The sequence below is a fragment of the Gobio gobio genome (genome assembly GCF_949357685.1).
Source record: "Gobio gobio genome assembly, chromosome: 14".
Classification (NCBI taxonomy): Eukaryota; Metazoa; Chordata; class Actinopteri; order Cypriniformes; family Gobionidae; genus Gobio; species Gobio gobio.
Window position 1 is genome coordinate 16809127 of NC_137107.1, and position 18899 is coordinate 16828025.

Consider the following 18899-nt stretch of genomic DNA (forward strand, 5'->3'; position numbering starts at 1 on the left):
CTAAGCAAGCCAGAGGCGACGGTGACAAGGAATCCAAACTCTATCAGTTGTCAGAATGGAGAAAAAAAACTTGGTCATGGTCATTGGTCAAGGCTCATTGATGCACGTGGGGAGCAAAGGCTGACCTGTGTGGTCCGATCAAACAGACGAGCTACTGTAGCTCAAACTGCTCAAGAAGTTAATGCTGGTCCTGATAGAAATGTGTCAGAATACACAGTGCAACGCAGTTGCGGGAAAACAGTGATGTCATCGTCCAGTTCAGTGGATTTAGATTTTCTAGGTATTATCAACTGGCCAGAATTTTGAGATCGAAATAGACATGTAGGACTATAATGTGCTAAGAGCTCGCTCAAGTACTGAGGAGCTAAACCATTTAATGTAAGTAATTAGCAATATTTTAAAATGTATACAATGTTTAATAGGGAACCAGTGCAGTAAACACAGCAAGTTTATCCCTCACTGCCTCGCTTTCATACCTGGTATGGAGCTGCTCTGAATAAAGTCTCTAGGATCTAAACTTCATATATGCTGGCCCCAAAGTTATTGTAAGCCACAGAATGTCTTTGAATTATAGAACAAAATATCAAAGGAAGTGGCAACATGCTGGTCATTTTGATCAATACAAATAGTTTTTTTTTTTAAATAACCATCATTTCTGTGTTCTAAGTATTTTTATGTTTAATCAACATGCTAACACCTCTTTTGGAATTAATTGGTTGATTGTGCTAAGTCGAAAAGTTTGCTGATTGATGTTATTTTTGACTGAAGTAACAAATAGCTGTGTTGTTTCATATTTCAACGTATTTTCAACATCATCACAATAGCTTCAAATGTGCCTTATGGAGGTTGAGTAAATCAATGCTTACAATCCCTGCTGGAAAAAAAGAGCTACTTAAAAGGAGTCCCATTTTCCCATGGAGTGCTATTTGAGATCAAACTATCTTAAACCAGCAAACCACCTTAGGCTAGTTTGAGGAGGGCTTTTTTTCAACAGGGATGCTAAAGCAAAGATTGCTTTACTGTCAAAAATGTTTTATTAGTGCCATTTTCCAACAGACTGTATGATCCTTTCCAAAAGACTGTATGACAATGCAGTATTATAACTGGGTGATTGTGTCATTTCATAGTTTATTTAAGATCATAGACTTTTCAGTGTTGGAGTGAATGTCAAACTCCTCACTACCACTCAAGGGTGTGAGACCATCACACTAACAGCTGTTTTCTTACCTCTCTCCTTCTACCTTACTTTTTTCCTCTCTATTTCTTGGTAATTTCTTTCTTTTCATCTGCTCACTCCATCCTCTTGGTTGTTGACATTCCCTTTTTTAACCATCCGTCCACTCCATCTCTCCTTCTGACGATCCTGGATCTTATTTAACCACTACCCAACTGCTGCACATCCGCCATCACTTCTGTTTTGAACTCGTGCTTCTCTGTCTCTCTGATCATTCTCTTTCACACAAACTTCTTCCCCTCTCTATCCCTGGATTTATTTCCTCATGTCTATCCGGTTTGGTCTTCCTCTGTCACACCTGTGTACGTCGCTCTTTGTGTGTGTGTGGTGGGTGTCCGTGTGTCCCACACGATGGTCCCGTCTCCCGTTTACCAGGCCGCTTGGACAGTCCATTCTTGAGGCAGCAGCACAGTCCATCCGATTGCAGCCCACCCCCTTCTCGCACTCCGCCCCATATGCGGCGACAGCCAGGTCCACCTGGTAGGTACTGGACAGATCTTGCTGAGGGCCACTGCATCAGCGTAGGATCACCAAGTCACCAGCCTAGCCTGTAGCCACTCTTCTTACTGAATTACCGTTTTTCTTTTGGCTTCCTCAGCAACACTGAGAGCATTCACTGTAGCTGCACTGCACCGGGACGCACCAGGTCTCCCAGTGTCCGTATGTGCTAGTATTAGAGGATTAGTTCGCCCTAAAATTAAACATCTGTCACCGTTTACTCACCAAACCCTTAGGACTTCGTTTCTTCTGTGGAACACGAATGGAGATATTTTGCAGAATGTCCAAGCTGCTCTTTTCCATACAATGAAAATGGGTATGTTGCTCCAAAAAGAAACAAAAAGTACCATGGGATTACCATAAAAATAGTCTGTGACTATATTAATCTGCTGTATTCCTAGTTTTCTGAAGCCATAGCATCACATATAATGTGCTATATTTCAAAAGCTGGTACCTGACTTTAATTTCAGGCTATACTTCACACAAAAGTGACATATGGCTCTAAGATTTAAAGTATTGCACATTATAAATGTAAAAAAAAAAAAATATCTTCGTGACCAATACAATTATGTAACTAATTTACAGAAAACGTGTAAGGAAAATATGTTATTACTTTTTATATGATTGTTACCCCACGGGGTTTTTAGGGCCATTTTAGGCTTAACGTTGTGATGTAATGGAAGTAGCGACAGATGTTTTTTTTTTTTTTTTTAATTATAAGATACATCTGAATATTGATCATCAATAGAGATTATCAGAAAATAAAAATGTAGGACAGGGACTTGGTTCTATTCATCGGTTTATGGTTGGATGGAGGCTGAACTGTATACAAGCTTGCTGTTGATTTTAAGAAAAGGGGGCAGCCTGGTCTCATTAGCCACGTTTCTACTGTCGGGCCAAAAGAGAGCGCCACGGCCAGTCCACTTATGGCACGGGTCCTGTTTGGGAAACCCGCAGTAGTTAACAGAACACCCGACCCGTTATCCGTCAGCAACACAAATTTAATTCTGTACCCGTCCCGTTTGACATAAAGGTCGCGACCCAAACCGCACCCGCATTAAATCTACTACATCAGATAGACAAAATTATTTATTTTCTCATGTAACCCAAGCAATCAAATCAACATGGCATTCTGAGTTGATGCATTTAAAGGGTTAGTTCACCCAAAAATGAAAATTCTGTCATTAATTACTTACCCTCATGTCGTTCGACACCCGTAAGTTCCATCTTCGGAACACAAATGAAGATATTTTAGTTGAAATCTGATGGCTCAGAAAGGCCTCCATTGGCACAATGCACGTTACACTCTCAAGACCCATAAAAGGTACTAAAGACGTCGTTACAAAGTCCATCTCATTACAGTGGTTCTACAATAACTTTATAAAGTGACGAGAATAGTTTTTGTGCGCAAAAAAACCCTAAATAACGACTTATATCATGATGACCGATTTCAAAACAAGGCACGACTCACTGATTCATAACGCTCCGAAGCTTCATGATGCCTTGTTTTGAAATCGGTCATCATGATATAAGTTGTTATTTAGGGGTTTTTTTGCGCACAAAAACTATTCTTGTCACTTTATAAAGTTATTGTAGAACCACTGTAATGAGATGGACTTTGTAACGACGTCTTTAGTACCTTTTATGGGTCTTGAGAGTGTAACGTGCATTGTGCCAATGGAGGCCTTTCTGAGCGATCGGATTTCAACTAAAATATCTTCATTTGTGTTCCAAAGATGAACGGAGGTCTTACGGGTGTCAAACGACATGAGGGTAAGTAATTAATGACAGAATTTTCATTTTTGGGTGAACCTACATATGTAACCTACAGGTACAAAATTAAATTTTTTGTACGTTTGGATAGATGCCGCAAAAGTAGTCCAAATGACAATGTTTTGCAGTTGCAGCCATCTCTGGTTGGATACAATAGCTTTGTGTGAGGTACAGTGCAGAATTTAAGTTGTTAATAGCTGAAAAAACGTCTCCCGATCCACTCCGTGAAGTCTGCCTTCTCATGGCATGTTGCGATCTGTGATGAAGAAGGCGAGAGCCAATGAGCGTTTGATATCACTGTCGTAAAACCTGTTGTAAAGCTTCTTGAGGCGGCAATTTTTAAATATATAATGAGTGCAGGATTTGACATTGACGATCGCTGCTGAGAATGGAGATGAAGATCGCTGAACAAAGGCTTAATTTTGGGTCTGTTCCTCGCCATCGTATGGATTCTAAAGATTTGGATTACAGCACACAAATTATTTACTTTTTTGTGAATTGAACAATGTCTTGTTTAACATTTAGTCAACATTTAGTCATTAACATAGAGTTTGCAGCAGAAGTCACACAGAACAGAGCGAAACGTTATCATTTCATATTAGGTAGATGAATAAACTGCGTTTAATAAATGCCGTCCTGGTGATGACAAAACCACCTGTTAAGGCACAACAGTCAGGTGCTCAAATGTTTGTCCAATCTTAAGTAACCATCTCCCGTTCTGTATGTCCCATCTGAAGTAACCCGCTGTACTAACTAACTACACTACGGCCTTCTCAGTGTCACGATCCATTTCTTTCTCAAGACGACTATTTGATCCATATTGCCATCTTCTCTGGGTCCATAATCAGTTTATGTGTTCTATACTTGTTGTCCGTTGACTTTGTATTTTGCACAGGAAACATTTAGTATGTGTTATTTTGAAGCTATGCCACGGACGTTTGGAGGACTGAGACAAACTGATTCTTTTGGTTAGGGAGATCTGGTTGAATCTCACCAATGTTACTCCCCTCATGTCCCCCTTCCTCTCCTCCCATGCTCTTTCTGACGGATAACCGGCGGCCCTGCCTACGCTTCCTTTCGTCCTGTTGACCTGTGAGTGTACGCCACGTTGCACCGCATGTGATTGTAGTCTCCGAGCCCTTGGGCTTGCGTTCCGTGGACCTTGTGTGACTGTGGTATCGTACGTGACCGTTGTGGAGCCGACCTTGTGGTGTTTTCAACTATAACATTACATAGCAACACGAGGACAAATGCCGCCCATGAGGACTAAACACTGGGTCTGTACTAAGACCCAAAATGTTTGAGTTTATATAGAGTAATACTGTGGATTTCACATTCAGAAATGGGTGAATTTGAATTGTGTCACTTGGCATGTGCAACCAGTTTTTATGATGGTCATTGTGGGTTTTTTGGAGTTGTGTTTGTTGTATGTCATGTGAGGTCTTCACTAAGCTGTATCGTATTAATCTAAGAAATTTGCATCTCTGTGTTTTTGTTGCATTTCAAATTGGTGACTTCCATATGATTTCCCAGCTATCAGGGAATGTTCTCAGAACTTTGGCTAACGTTCTGACAAGGTTCTCTCAAAGTTATGAACAAACATTCTTTCTAGTAACGTTAATAGAATGTTCATTCAAAGTTATCTGGTCTTCAATATTGTTCTCAAAACGTTAGCACAAAAACATTGTTTATCGCATTAAATATTGTTATATCGTTCATGCAAGGTTTTTTTTTAGAATCTGTTTAGTTAACATTTTTTAATTGCTTTTTAATTACTTGTTTCAGATTGTTCAAAGAACATTCAAAAGTAACATTCCCATAATAGTTGCAAAATTAGCAATTGGAATGTTTCCTTAACATTTCCTTAACCAAAATTTTATTTTAATATTTATTTTTTGTTCCGTACCTGACCCATTTTACATAAAGGTCACGACCGAAACCGCACCCGCATTAATTCTACTACATCAGATAGACAAAAATCTTTTTAGTCAAAATGTTCTTAGAACATATTTTTGTTAGCTGGGTTCATAGTTCAGAGGTTTTTCATTAGTAATTTTGTCTCAAATTGATCAAACAGAAATAAATGAGACAATTGTAAGAATGAGCTCAAATCATTTGATCTTGGAATACATTTGATTACTGTTTTTAAATCTCTGACTTTTGATTGCAGATGTTTTGAAATCTCTGCAAACCTGAGCATAATTTGTGATAGTTTACTGTAGGGCATAATTTGTGATAGTTTACTGTAGGTCTTGGAATATATTTGAGATTGTAAAAAAAATCTATTTGTTCTCGATTAAATAACATAAATATGGAAGCCTGTTTAACCCAGAGAATACTTTTTTTTTTAAAAGATAATTTTTATCACAAAATTGTGAGTTTACATCTCGCAATTCTGACTATTTTCTTAGAATTGTGTGATATAAAGTCGCAATTTTGAATTCTAAAGTCAGAATTGCGTGATATAAAGTCAGAATTGCGAGATATAAAGTCAGAATTACGAGTTTATATTATCATTATTATTGTTATTATAATCTCACAATTGCGAGAAAAAAAAGTCAGAATAGTGAGTTTATATTATTAATATTATTATAAAGTCGCAATTGGAAGTTATAAAGTCAGAATTGTGAGATATAAAGTCAGAATTGCGTTTTATAAAGTCAGAATTGTGAGATATAAAGTCCCAATTGCATTTTATAAAGTCAGAATTGCGATATATAAACTGACAATTGCAAGAAAAAAGGTCTGAATTGGGAGTTTATATTATTATTATTATAAAGTTGCAATTGCATGATATAAAGTCACAATTGCGCATTATAAAGTCAGAATTGTGTGATATAAAGTCAGAATTGAGAAAAAAAGTCAAAATTGTGAGATAAAAAGTCGCAATTACCTTTTTTATTTTTATTCTGCGGCGGAAACAAGCTTCCATACATTACAGTCCAGGAAACAGAGATTTTAAAGTGATTGTTCTTTCCAGTGGGTTGTAATTATTTAGATATTTCCTAAAAATTGCATGAACAAGACAGTAGATTCTAGATCTTGTCTGGATTATTACATTGTTATTTTAAAATCTTGTCTTATATTGATTAACCTGTCACATTGAACTCAGAGTTCATTGAATACTTTTTTAACCTGTCAACTTGCTTTAGCTGTTTTGACTGATTATATAAGACATTTTTTTAATAAAAAATCTTTCATGAGTGCATGTTCAGAAAACGACATGCATTTGTAAATGTGTGGACTCATTTTGTGTGCTGCACACTGTGTTGTGTCTTCATGGTCACAGTGGCATGTCTGTGTTTTAATGTCACAGTCATTGATGAGAAGGCTGGGGACGATGCACTTTTTGACAGACAAAACACTGCTTGCTATTGTTTAGCATTGTTAGCAATCCTTTGAGACTATTTGTAAATGTTGTCATCTGTGTTGTGATTGATATTTTGGCTGGCATGTGTTGCTTGAGATTATTTTGAGCCCACATCAAACGTTTACCTTCTCTTTGATGTCTCAGATGACTCTACCGAAGGAATCCTCGAGCGCAGCATGACCACTGGATGCTCTCCCATTCCTAAAATCGCCATTCAGGAGGAAAAAGACGACTTCTTTCGAAAGGAGTTTGGTAAGGCCTTAAAACAAGGGAACTCTTTTTGATATTCATTTAGGGCCAGATTCATTAACAGCTTGTGCCAGCGCTAACTGTTTTTTGGTGTTAAAAAACTACTGTCAGGATTTACTAAAGACACAGTGAAAAATTATCGCTGAAAAGGCGTGGACAGGGTTATTTTTGCGGCTGCCCTTATTGCATATGCATTTGTAAGAGTTTCCTTTTCAGACGCAATATTTATGGGAGGAGAGTATTTAAATGAATCATGCAAGGTGATTTACTAAGGTTTGCGCTAGTCAATTTAATGGTATTTGCGCCATTATTTACCGGCCAATAAAGCATGTCTTAAACCAGACACTAAATTGCGCTGTTCTTGGTAGATTGCGCTGGTGATTAAGGAAATGATCCGGCTGCGCCTGTGTTCTTTAATTTGCGCTTCATCAGTAGATCACGCACAGAACTGTCCACTCACATCTGCTTTTTTTGGAATTGCGCTCTCACGCTAATTTACCCTGTTTAGTAAATCTGGCCCTCATTATTATCTTTTTTTTATCCTTTTGGGGTATTTTACATATGGATATATGGCGTTTCAGTACACCACAGACGTTTAGGTTTTTGGACACAAAAAGAAAATGACCAACAGACCTTCAATATATACAGGATACTATCTAAAGCAGCAGTTATTTTTCCCTAGGGTCATTTTGATTAAAATAAATAAAAAAAATTGAGTGTTCATCGGAGTGGTCCAAGACTTGGGGCTTGAACCATGAATGCACAAAAAAAAATAGCCTGGATTCGAGGAGTTTGTGTGGTTGAAATTTAAAAAAGTAACAAATCCTTCCCTCGCGGGTCATTTTGACCCCCTTAGGAATTAATGGAATGCAACCTAAAAAAAAAAAAATGCTCAAAATTAAAATAAAACATTTTGTATGTATACATGTGTATCTTAATCAGGGCTTAAAAACGGAAAAAAATATCAATCGGTTCACTCCGAGCTGAATCGATATTATAGCGTTTCCGTTTTTGCGTTCCTCAATAAACATTACTGTTCCGAAAACGGTTTGATATGAAAAAATACCGGTTAATAACGTTATTTTAATTTAGCCTATACTTTAAACAAATATGTATAAATAGACTTATTTTCACTCAATAATAATACAACGCATGGTAATTAAACTTGAATATTTAATTCATAACATTTTTAAAACCAGAAATACATGCATTAGAATTACAAAGCATAAACAGCGGACCTGTTTTAATGGAGCGTTAGACAATCTAAAGTGGCCTCTTATGCCGAATTATTTTCAGAAGAGTGATAACATTCTTTGTACATAACTTTTTTCAACACGACTTGTTTTAAAAATTGCATGAATAAAGAATAAATAAACTGGATAACCATTGCTCTTTTAATGCATCGTCAACTGGTAATTTCAAAGCAAACACTGCGCAACACGTCCTTGTATCACATAATCAAATTCAGTCAGCTAATAAAGCTTGATCATTTAATGCAATATAACATACCATTTAATACAAAGCATCAACCGTCTATATAGAAAACATTAACCTGTCCTGTATTGGCAATCTGAAAGACTATAGGAAAAATGTTTGATAGATGCTAGTAGCCTACTTGGACAGGCTTAAACAAAATAAGCCATAAACTAGCCTAAATCAGTCTATTTGAGCTTAAAGTCCGTACTGCTTATTTAAACGTTCGAAAATAATGTCCTCCAATACCTGCGCTTTCATTGTAGACCTCAGTGGGGAAAGAAATGTACTTGAGGCATGAAAATGCGCGCTCTACACTGACTTGCGTACCGGTAGATTCATAGACGACTGGTGGTGCGCGGGCATTTCACTCATGCTTGATAAGTCAACGTCACATGCTGTACTACTCAATTCATGATTGGTCACTGCCAAATTAAAATATTAAAGAGAACGATAAAACAACGTTATTAACCGGTTAATGGTCATTTAAAATGAACGTTTCTGTTCAGAACGATTCAAATTGATTTTGATTTTGTTTCCGTTTTTGTTCCTCTTAAAATTTCGTTCGTTTCCGGTTTTTGTTTTCGTTCCTTGAACCGGTTCAGAGCCCTGATCTTAATGCATACTGAAGAGATAAACTCAAAAACTGACTTTAGGACCCAGTGGAAGAGTGCATTTGCTCAATATAGAGCTATAAGGCCATCTAGTGGCTAGAGTCATAAAATATCATGTTATATAATAATAAGTGGTCGGCGTAGACACCCAAATGAGATATTCTGAGCTGGTATGTATTGGAGTTATTTTGAATTAAAGTTGAAAGAATGTGAAGAATGTGCTTAAATTATATTATTTATTAATAAAATCTAGAAATTTAAAGGTACATAAAATAAAAAAATATAAAAAAAGTATTGCATTAAAAATATAAAAAATATATAAAAATGAAATGATTTAAGCTTTCTGGACCAAAAACCCCCCCCAAAGCATAATTTTAGGGCTTCGGGTCATTTTGACCCGCGAGGGAAAGATTTGTTACAGGATGCGAGGAGAGGATGAAAACAGTCTAGATCCAAGAAAAGAATCTTCCACAATGTTGTCCAGAACATTAGTTTGCAAGAACTATTTGGGATGTTGAATCTCATCAGTTCAATAAGTTACACAGATGGGAGGCTGTTATCTTTCGCATACAAAGCGGCCCCTGTGATGCGGCCTGGGGCTCGTTTGTTTGTCCAGGTTGTGTTTGCCTTCACAGCTGACTGACTTTCTCAGCTCTTGCGTGTCCACCCTGACTGCACTGCACTTAAGTATGCTTAAGAAAAGCACTTCACTGGGGCTCAATTTACCGCTCATAATCAGAACAGGAAGAAAACATACCCATAATACCTTTGAATGCTTCCTTAAGATGAGCGAAAGATGCAAAGTTGTTCTACATCAAAGGCTTTGTCTATTTCCTTTTCATAACAAAGCATGTATTTATGCAGTATTCTAAAGTTGTTTGTTTTTAGTGCATTATAAAGCATTCAAAGAATATAATGCATTAAAATACACAATCAACACTAAATGTCATGTGTTGGCTTAAATAATGTGTTGTAAAATTAGTTATACTTTTTTTAAGGTACCATAACCATAAATAAGTATAAACAGGCAATTGTATATTAGTTATAGAACTGCATAATTAATTACATATATTGTGTAGGGTTATGAAAACCTTTAAATATTGTAGAAGGGTGAAAATGAGCAGTTGTTACCTGAGTGATGACTTTTGTTGGCATAACCGAAATATTGTCTGAATAATATCTTTTACTTTAGATTAGATTTTCTGACTCTCTGATGCCCCAAATATACCTCTAATATAATTTGTATATTTTATTTTATACAAATGGACTGACTAAATTTAATAATTTTAACCAGATTTTCGATTTTTTTAACATCATTAAAATGCCATAAATGGATTTTCATATTGTCTCTGTAGTAAAATCAAAAGATGTTATTAAAATATTATCTGTAAAGTAGATTCAAATAGTAACATTTCTTTAGAAGGCAAATTGCAACCGTAAAACTTCAAATTCTGGAAATGTTAAAAATTGTTTTACACTTTGTTTTCCCTCTGAAATTGTTCTCGGGTCTCTGGTTTCATATAAAGGTTTCATAGAAAGTGTTATTGCAGTTCTTTCCGAATAAATTTCCTGAACATGAACGTAATAGTCAAGTGACCTTTATTTGTATATCGCTTTATACAATACAGAAGCAGCTTTACAGTGATAACACGAAAATTATGCATTTGGGCTGCTGTTCAGCTGGAGTCAGTTCAGTGTTGATTCAGTTCCATCAAAAAAAATCATCAATTATTAAATGAGTTCATCTATAAAGCAATTCTGCAAAACAAATGATGTCATCGTTCAGCTCAGGTCAGTTCTCATCCAATAGAGTCGGTACAGGCAGATCAATAATATTGTTGTATATTAAGTGTCCCCAACTAAGCAAGCCAGAGGCAACAGTGGTAATATAGTTCTATGTATTTATAAATATTTCCTAAATTTCCTTTTCTCTCCTCAAGCCTTTGACACTTCCAAGCAAACTCCAGTGCAGGAATCCGGCTTCACCAAGACCTCTCCGAGTGTTTCCCCCCAGCCCAGCAGCGCCGCTCCATTATCCAGCACAGATGACAGCCTGCTCGACCTGTGGGACAGCAGCCCAGCGCCAGCTACGGCCCCCTCCCAGGCCCCCGCCCACATTATGGACCTGATGGAGGACACCCCGGAGCCTCATCCTGCCAGCTCCTCCCCTGCTCTCCCGCAGCCGCTCATGAGCTTCGATGAGATGCCTGACACCCCCTACTGCACCGGCACAGAAGACGAGCCCTCCAGCCTGGTGGACGTGGCCGGACCCCACCAGATGACCCTGAGTTACCAGCAGGCCCTGCAGCACGCTTCCGGCACCGACAGCCAGGACCTGGAGGACGCACAGCTACTGCTGACCAATGGAGACTCGCTGCTTAAAGAAGGGACCCAGGTCTGTTAAAACAGACAGGCCTTGCCTCTCAATCTCCTGTTTTATTTACTTATGCGTGATATTTATTTTGCCACTAGATGGCAGCATATACTTTCTGTATTTGATATTATCGTAACTCTAAAGACACAAACTGTAACAAAGCACAAGCTATATTTAGGACATGGAGCTTTGTTTACATATATGTTTGCATTTATGCAGGCGAGTGAAGGCTACTTCAGCCAATCACAGGAGGAGGACTTCGCCCAGTCAGAAGACTGCACTGCAAAAGTCAACCCAACACCAGTTTTTTATAACAAACCACCAGGTGAGATCGCTGTAGATTGAAGCAAGTGAAATGGATCAATGAACGCAATCCGGTTTTGATGTGAAACAGGAAGTTGGGGTGGGACATAATGAGGGCTCATTCATTTTTTAAAGTAGCCAATAACCTTAAGTTCACATTTTCATTATATTGATAATCAAATGTAAATGGTACAGTTACTGGGGGGGGGGGGGGGGGGGGGGGGGGTCAGTTATAAGAGAGATTTATTGGTCAAATGTTTGTATCCATTATTTTAGTATCCCTGAGATACTATTATTGTTTTTAATTTTATATTTTCTGTTTTCATTATCATTTTTGTTACAGTTTTAGTAATGTTGTTGAATGTTTTTGTCATTTGTATCAATTTTTTAATGTCCATATTGGTTTTATGTTTTTACAGTTTTTTTTATTCGCTTTGGTACTATTTTCACAAGCAAGGTGTGCATTTTCAAAACTCATAGTGCTAATATCACAACAGATCATCAAAAGTGCACTTTTTTCAAACATTTCAGCATATTTTCAATTGTGTTAGTACAATACACAAAACTACAAAGTATCTTTTTCACCACAAAAAATAACAGTTTCATCTATATAAATGTTTCATTCACAGTAACTGCCTTTCATAAAGCTCTTACTATCAAACTTTTGATTTGCATCTCTTCTCATTCAGTTTAATACATTTGTCTATTATTTAATCCAACTGATCTCAATGGTTAATCAATCAATCATTTGGTTCACCTATAGATTTCTTTTAGATATTGATATACATAGATTCTACTTTGTTTGCAATTTCCGATATGGATAACCATATGTAATTAATTATTTTTACATTATAAGCGATTTATCTTAGATTATAACTACTATGTTCAAAGTGCGTGCGCGTGTGTGGCCTGGTAAACTCTACATTATGGGGACAAAATGTCCCTATAAAGATGGCAGTATCCTAATTCCTTGTCCTTGCGCTGACTTTTTTTTTTTTTACTGTAAAGTAAAAATGTAGAAAGTTTTGTGTGATTGATAGGTTTATGGGTAGGGTTAGTGTAAGGGGAGAGAATATACAGTTTGTAACCATTATGCCTGCTTATACCCAGAAAGATAGTGAACCAGACGTGTGTGTGTGTGTGTGTGTGTGTGTGTGTGTGTGTGTGTGTGTGTGTGTGTGTGTGTGTGTGTGTGTGTGTGTGTGTGTGTGTGTGTGTGTGTGTGTGTGTGTGTGTGTGTGTGTGTGTGTGTGTGTGTGTGTGTGTGTGTGTGTGTGTGTGTGTGTGTGTGTGTGTGTGTGTGTGTGTGTGTGAACAGAGCAGAGTAGAGTATAAGGGAAAGGAAACAGTCAATGACAATGTAACATCAGACTGATCAGAAATGCATCAGAAGAAGGGAGATGGCAGATGGCACCAGATACAGCATTTTACATTACAGTATGTATGCATTTGATACTGAAAACAGATTACCATGTTAGAGACTGCCACATTACTGTAACTCACCCTTATAAAGCTCAACTACAGTAGATTCAGTCATATGGTACAGTGAGAGCATTTACTGTATTGGCAGCAAACTCTGTTCTATAGCCCAGAACCTCATGGCTGTGTCGTAACTTCATCACACCTTTTGATAACACACTGAATAGATAGATACTATTACAAACATTATAGATTAAATTACATAAATTAGGTAATGTAAGTGTATTTTCTTATGAGGCATATATAGTCTGTGTTACTGTAGATAATTCAGCAATGAGGGAGATTTGAAACATGTATCTTGGATTGTTTGCTGTTGGATGAACTGATTGTTAAAAGTACTGAATTGAAAGAAGATCACACTGTTGTGTTTCAGTGATTAAACCAAATGTTCTCATTACATATTACAATAATCTTGTGTTTGAAACAATGATTATGTGGACTGAAGATATGTGCAACTGAATGAAAGCATTACATCAGGTTTTGAAAGAATGACGAGCTGTGTTACAAGTGTGATCAGTTTAGATTTTTGTACTAAGAGTTTTGAAAATGTGCACCTTACTAGTGAAAATAGTACCAAAGCGAATAAAAAAAACTGTAATTCAGTTTCAGTTTGTTATTTTAGTATTGAACCACTGCAAATGAAAATGAGAAACATATATATATATATATATATATATATATATATATATATATATATATATATATATATATATATATATATATATATATATATATATATATATATATATACTTTCTGTATATCTCAGTTAAAGTAAATTTTATTTTAAATAACAAAGTTTTTTTATGGTTTTAGTTAAATATAAAAGTCCTGGTTGTCTAAAACCATTAGTACATGAGGGGTCATTAATATTTTTGGTCCATTTTTTCCAAAAGAAAAAAGAACTGTAAATTTGAGTATGGGTGAGATTTGCAGCACTATTTTCTTAATTATTGACCATTACGGTGCATCTCACCATAAAAAATCCTAATAAAATGTATTTGTCTTTTTGTCTTCTGCAGAAATCGACATTACATGTTGGGATACAGACCCCGTGATGGAAGATGATGATTAGGAGCGACTGAGGGAAACAGAGGCGACACCTCGACGAAAACTGATTTTACAACAGTTACTGAAGTCTTGCATCAAAATGTTTTAGAGAAAAAAACAACAACAACAACAATGTTAGCCACAGAAGAAAAGGACTCGGGTTATTGTTAAAGATGCCAGTGGGTATGAGCGCTTTCGGTTCGTGTATGTGTGCGAGAGTGTGTTTATTATTTATTTCGATCTCTCTTTTTTTTTTTTTTTTGCTATGCAGAGTATAGCACAGTGCGTCTCTAGCGCTCACCTGTGTTGTATCGATCCCTGTGCCTAACAGGTGTGTGTAGTAGCAGATTAGATACCCTTTTAGTTTCTATCTCCTTAATAAACGCTGAGCTTAAGTCTGCTCAGCGGTTCAATCAAGTTCCCCACAATCTTAGTTGCGTAGAATCACATGTGTTTGAGTGTTATGCCCACAGGGGTCTTTGCTTTGATGACTCAATCGGTCATGGACGGTCGAACCCTCGCCCTTGTCAAAGCAAAGGCATGTCAGAACTCGATTTTAGCTTCAGTTGAGTCAGTCGTATTTAGCAAACGGAAAATGAAGGGGGTTTATATGTGATTATGAAACAATTTTGTGTTGTGCCAATTATTTTGAGTCTGACGTGTCGGTGTAACGGCCTTTTAGGACTTTAGCGCCAGGTGGCATATGTATATTTTGACTACATATGAGACAATGTATAAACAATGGCTGAAACTGACATTTTGTTTTTTATGAACAACTGCAATAGAGCTTTGATTTGTTGAGAAACTTAGGCAATAACAATTGTAGTGAACTCCTTTGAGAATTGTTTTAGTTATATATGCGGTAGTGTGTGTACATATACTGTATGTGTGTACATCTAGTTTAAAGATAAAGGGAGATGAGAGTCTCTTATTATTGGAGAGGCTCAGGCCTGAAACATACTCTAAACAAGTACGCAAGCGTTGACGCAAACGCAAGCTCGCAGTCCCAGTGTACACATTAGCAACTGTGGCGTTAACAGCCCTCAGTACTCAAAGGGATGGTTCACACAAAAATAAAAAGTCTGTCGTCATTTACTCATTCCAAATCTGTATGGCTTTTTCTACTGGGGAGCATAAAAAAAGATATTTTGAGAAATCAGTGTTTTTTTGTAAGGATGCAAGATATATCGGTCACCATATCGTTATCAGGCCGATATATTAAATCAGTGTTTTTTGGAAGGATATATCGTATCGCCCGATATATGTTAATTTGAACGTTAACATTATCTGCCTGATAAGAACATTTGGTATCATATCGGCCACCATATATTCATTTTTAATGTTACCGTTATTGGCCAGATAATACAATTTGGTATCGTATCAGCCACCATATCGGTATCGGTCGATATATGATCATTTTTAACATTATCGTTATCGGCCCGATAAGAAAATGTTGCCGATATATTAAAGCCGATAAATAACGGATTATTTCCTTCTGCTGAGACACTTCAGATACACATTGTTCGCCATGATGATTTTGAATTGCTTGAAATATGTCTATCATATAGGTTTAATTTGAGATGTTTCTTTTTCAAAAAAAACATTGATGCATTATTAATAATAACTAGCACTTTTATTTCTCTCATATTATTTTCACCAACAATATGGTTTAATTAAAATCACTTAATTATTGTTCATGCGGAGGCTATTACAATTTATTTATCCATGGCACATGCATTTTGATTCTTTGTACGCAAGCAATTTTATCCATTGACTTATTTGCATTATTTAGGCATTATTTATTTGTAAGGCAATAGATTTTATTTGATTGTTGACCATAGGAGTGTCAAATTAATTAAAAAACTTACACTGATACAAACTACTGTACTGTGTTTGATTTATGTTACTTGGCTCATGGCTTTTGTAATCAGGCTCAAAAATTATATAAAAATTTGGATTTAGATTTATCAGCCATCGGTTATCGGCTTTCAAATATAAAGAGTTATTGGTATCGGCCAAAATTTTCATATTGATGCATCCCTAGTTTTAATGGTTACCAACATTCTTCCAAATATTTATATAAATCTTGTGTTTCACAGGAGAAAGAAAGTTATACAAATGATGTAAATGAGGATAGAATTTTCATTGTTGGGTGATCTATCCCTTTAAGAAGCCAAAATAATTACCTTCAATTTGCTTACCAAGATTCAAACTGTCCCTCCATTATGACAGTAGTGTCTTACAGATGATTTATGCTAACGCTGGTTATAGCGACCCTTGTGGCTGAATTGCATTCTCCTAACACATGTTGGCAAGAGGAGACGAGTGAAACCGAATCATTTGTGTTTGTGTACTTGCGTAGAGTATGGCCTTGACCTTGATTTACGTGGACTGGATTTTGAACCTTTTAGTTTTACGCTCCAAAGGAAGGAAACTCCTTGTAATTACACATTTCAAGCCCCGTTAAACCCCATTATTGAAATATATTACTATGACCCTTATAATCTTTTGTTCCCCTAGTTTTGTTGCTAGTTAAAAAATGATTAACCCAGGACTTCCTTCAGAGTGATGTTACCCTTATGGACGTCTCGATTTTTTTTTAACGAAACCTAAAATTATTACAAACCTTGAAATCAAATTTGGATTTTGTAACTGACTTTTACACAAGGACAAGTGCAGGGACACATCAGCTTGCTCAAGGGCATAATGGTGAGAGGTTATCTCACTAACTCAACACTGACTCAAACTGAAATCTTTGTTGTACCCGCCCACATCCTTTAACCGCTAAGTTACCACTTGTCTTCCTCATACTTTTAGTCATGTTGAAAAGCCACAACACATCTTTTTTGGAGTGGAAAAGCGAGCAATAAGACTAAACCAGTAGTATTGTGTAAATAGCTCTAATTTTGTGCTCATATAAAATGTACTAACATGTATTGATTCACCACCCATGAAAAACGGGGGTTGGCGTACGTTTGGATTGGGTTTCTTGCATTTCTTTGGTGAGAGAGAAATCTAGGTTGCTCGGTATGAACCCTAATAGGAAGTAACCCGCATCTTTAACAGTAACTTAGCCCCTTTTGAAACGACTTCCGTGTATTCCTTTCACCCTCCTACCTCCTTAGTAGTGATTATTATTCTCTTTCTCCCTCAAACTACTAGGAGACTACTACTACTACCACCACTACTATAATTACTATTACTACTGCTGTTCTACTACAGTAATTTCTTCTTTGCCCCTGAAGCAAGGCTTAGCGACTCCTGAAAGTTCTTTTTTTTTTATTCTTTTTTTCTATCTCTTCCTTTTTTCCGTCCGCTTCTCACACGCTGTTTTTGAAACAAGCACAAGATCTTTTGTGACATGCTATGTGCTTATGTATGTTAATAAAAGACTTTAAAATCCTTCAGAAAACTTGTGCATTTTTACGTTTTTCTGTCTGCAACCCAACGGACACAGAAATGTTGAAACAATGTCATCATAACTTAAGACTTTGTACCTCAGTTTTATTGATCAGATATGTTAGGCATTCACTGGCCCTGTTTGTGTATGGTTCATACGAAAATCCTCACATTGACATTGAAATATATAGCAGCTATGAATTAGTAGTACAGCTCTGATTATTGTGTGTCCGCACACGCAAGCACACTTTGCAGGCTACATGAACATTGCATGATACACGTTCACAGTTTGCCATTCACAGTTCAAGTGACAAGAAAGAAAATGTGCTATAGAAAATCTGGAGTGTAAATCTGGTGTCAAATAGGAACAAAATTGGGCCTAAATTGAGACTCTCGCCAGATCAAAAGAGATTTGCGCACAAAAACCCTTTTGATTGATACATCAGAGCCTCTTGATGACTGCTTTCATTGAAAATGGCACATTTGGTACATAATGTCTTGTATACTGTATGCTAATTTGCAGACCACAATCCACTTATCATAGTGGACGTGAGAAGGCTGTGTACCAGAGCAGTGACGGTACTGCTCACTTCATCTATGCAAACAGATTCACACGGCTCTGCTACGGTCGCTTAGCAACACATTGCTGGCAGAGAGAAGGCAGTTTAAATCTCTGTCTTTAGCTTCTGTTGTGATGTAACTGAATATATAAAACAGAGTGGAAAAAAAGAATACAATCATTTTAAAACAACTATACTCTCCCAAAAGATTACTCAAACCTTTCCCATAGAATAATTGTACAGTGGAAGTATTTGGGGGCTGACTGTAGGGGAGAGCGGGGCACAACCTAACGCTTTTTGACTTTCATTCTCTGGGTGTAAATCTAGGGCTTTTCACACTTGAAATAGTTAACCCTGGGTCATTCTAAACTGAATCCTGGGTTATCTTGCTTCACGTTTCACGCTGCTCATAATTTACCCGGGGATAACAATCAGTCCTGGGTATTTCATGGGACGTTTCATACTGTACATTCCTAAACCCTGGGTTAACGTCCTTATTTGCATATTCGTGGGGGCCAGTGTCAC

General features: G+C 36.9%; 1 protein-coding gene across 15 annotated transcripts in view; it reads left to right on the plus strand.

Annotated features, from left to right (window-relative positions):
- The window catches only part of dbn1 (drebrin 1), a gene marked incomplete at its 5' end in the record, with an annotated part of 121319 nt that extends 103496 nt beyond the window's left edge, over positions 1 to 17823 (plus strand). For 7 of the 15 annotated variants that reach the window (XM_079835747.1, XM_079835749.1, XM_079835750.1 and 4 more), the window contains 4 exons: positions 7020 to 7127; positions 11152 to 11606; positions 11805 to 11910; positions 14388 to 17823. In XM_079835747.1, coding sequence (XP_079691873.1) covers positions 7020 to 7127; positions 11152 to 11606; positions 11805 to 11910; positions 14388 to 14440 — 722 coding nt within the window. In that variant the 3' untranslated portion in view covers positions 14441 to 17823. Of the gene's footprint in view, positions 1 to 1609; positions 1715 to 7019; positions 7128 to 11151; positions 11607 to 11804; positions 11911 to 14387 lie in introns of all 15 variants that reach the window. The other 8 variants (XM_079835755.1, XM_079835752.1, XM_079835757.1 and 5 more) reach the window with 2 other exon arrangements.
- Positions 17824 to 18899: the final 1076 nt, after the last annotated feature.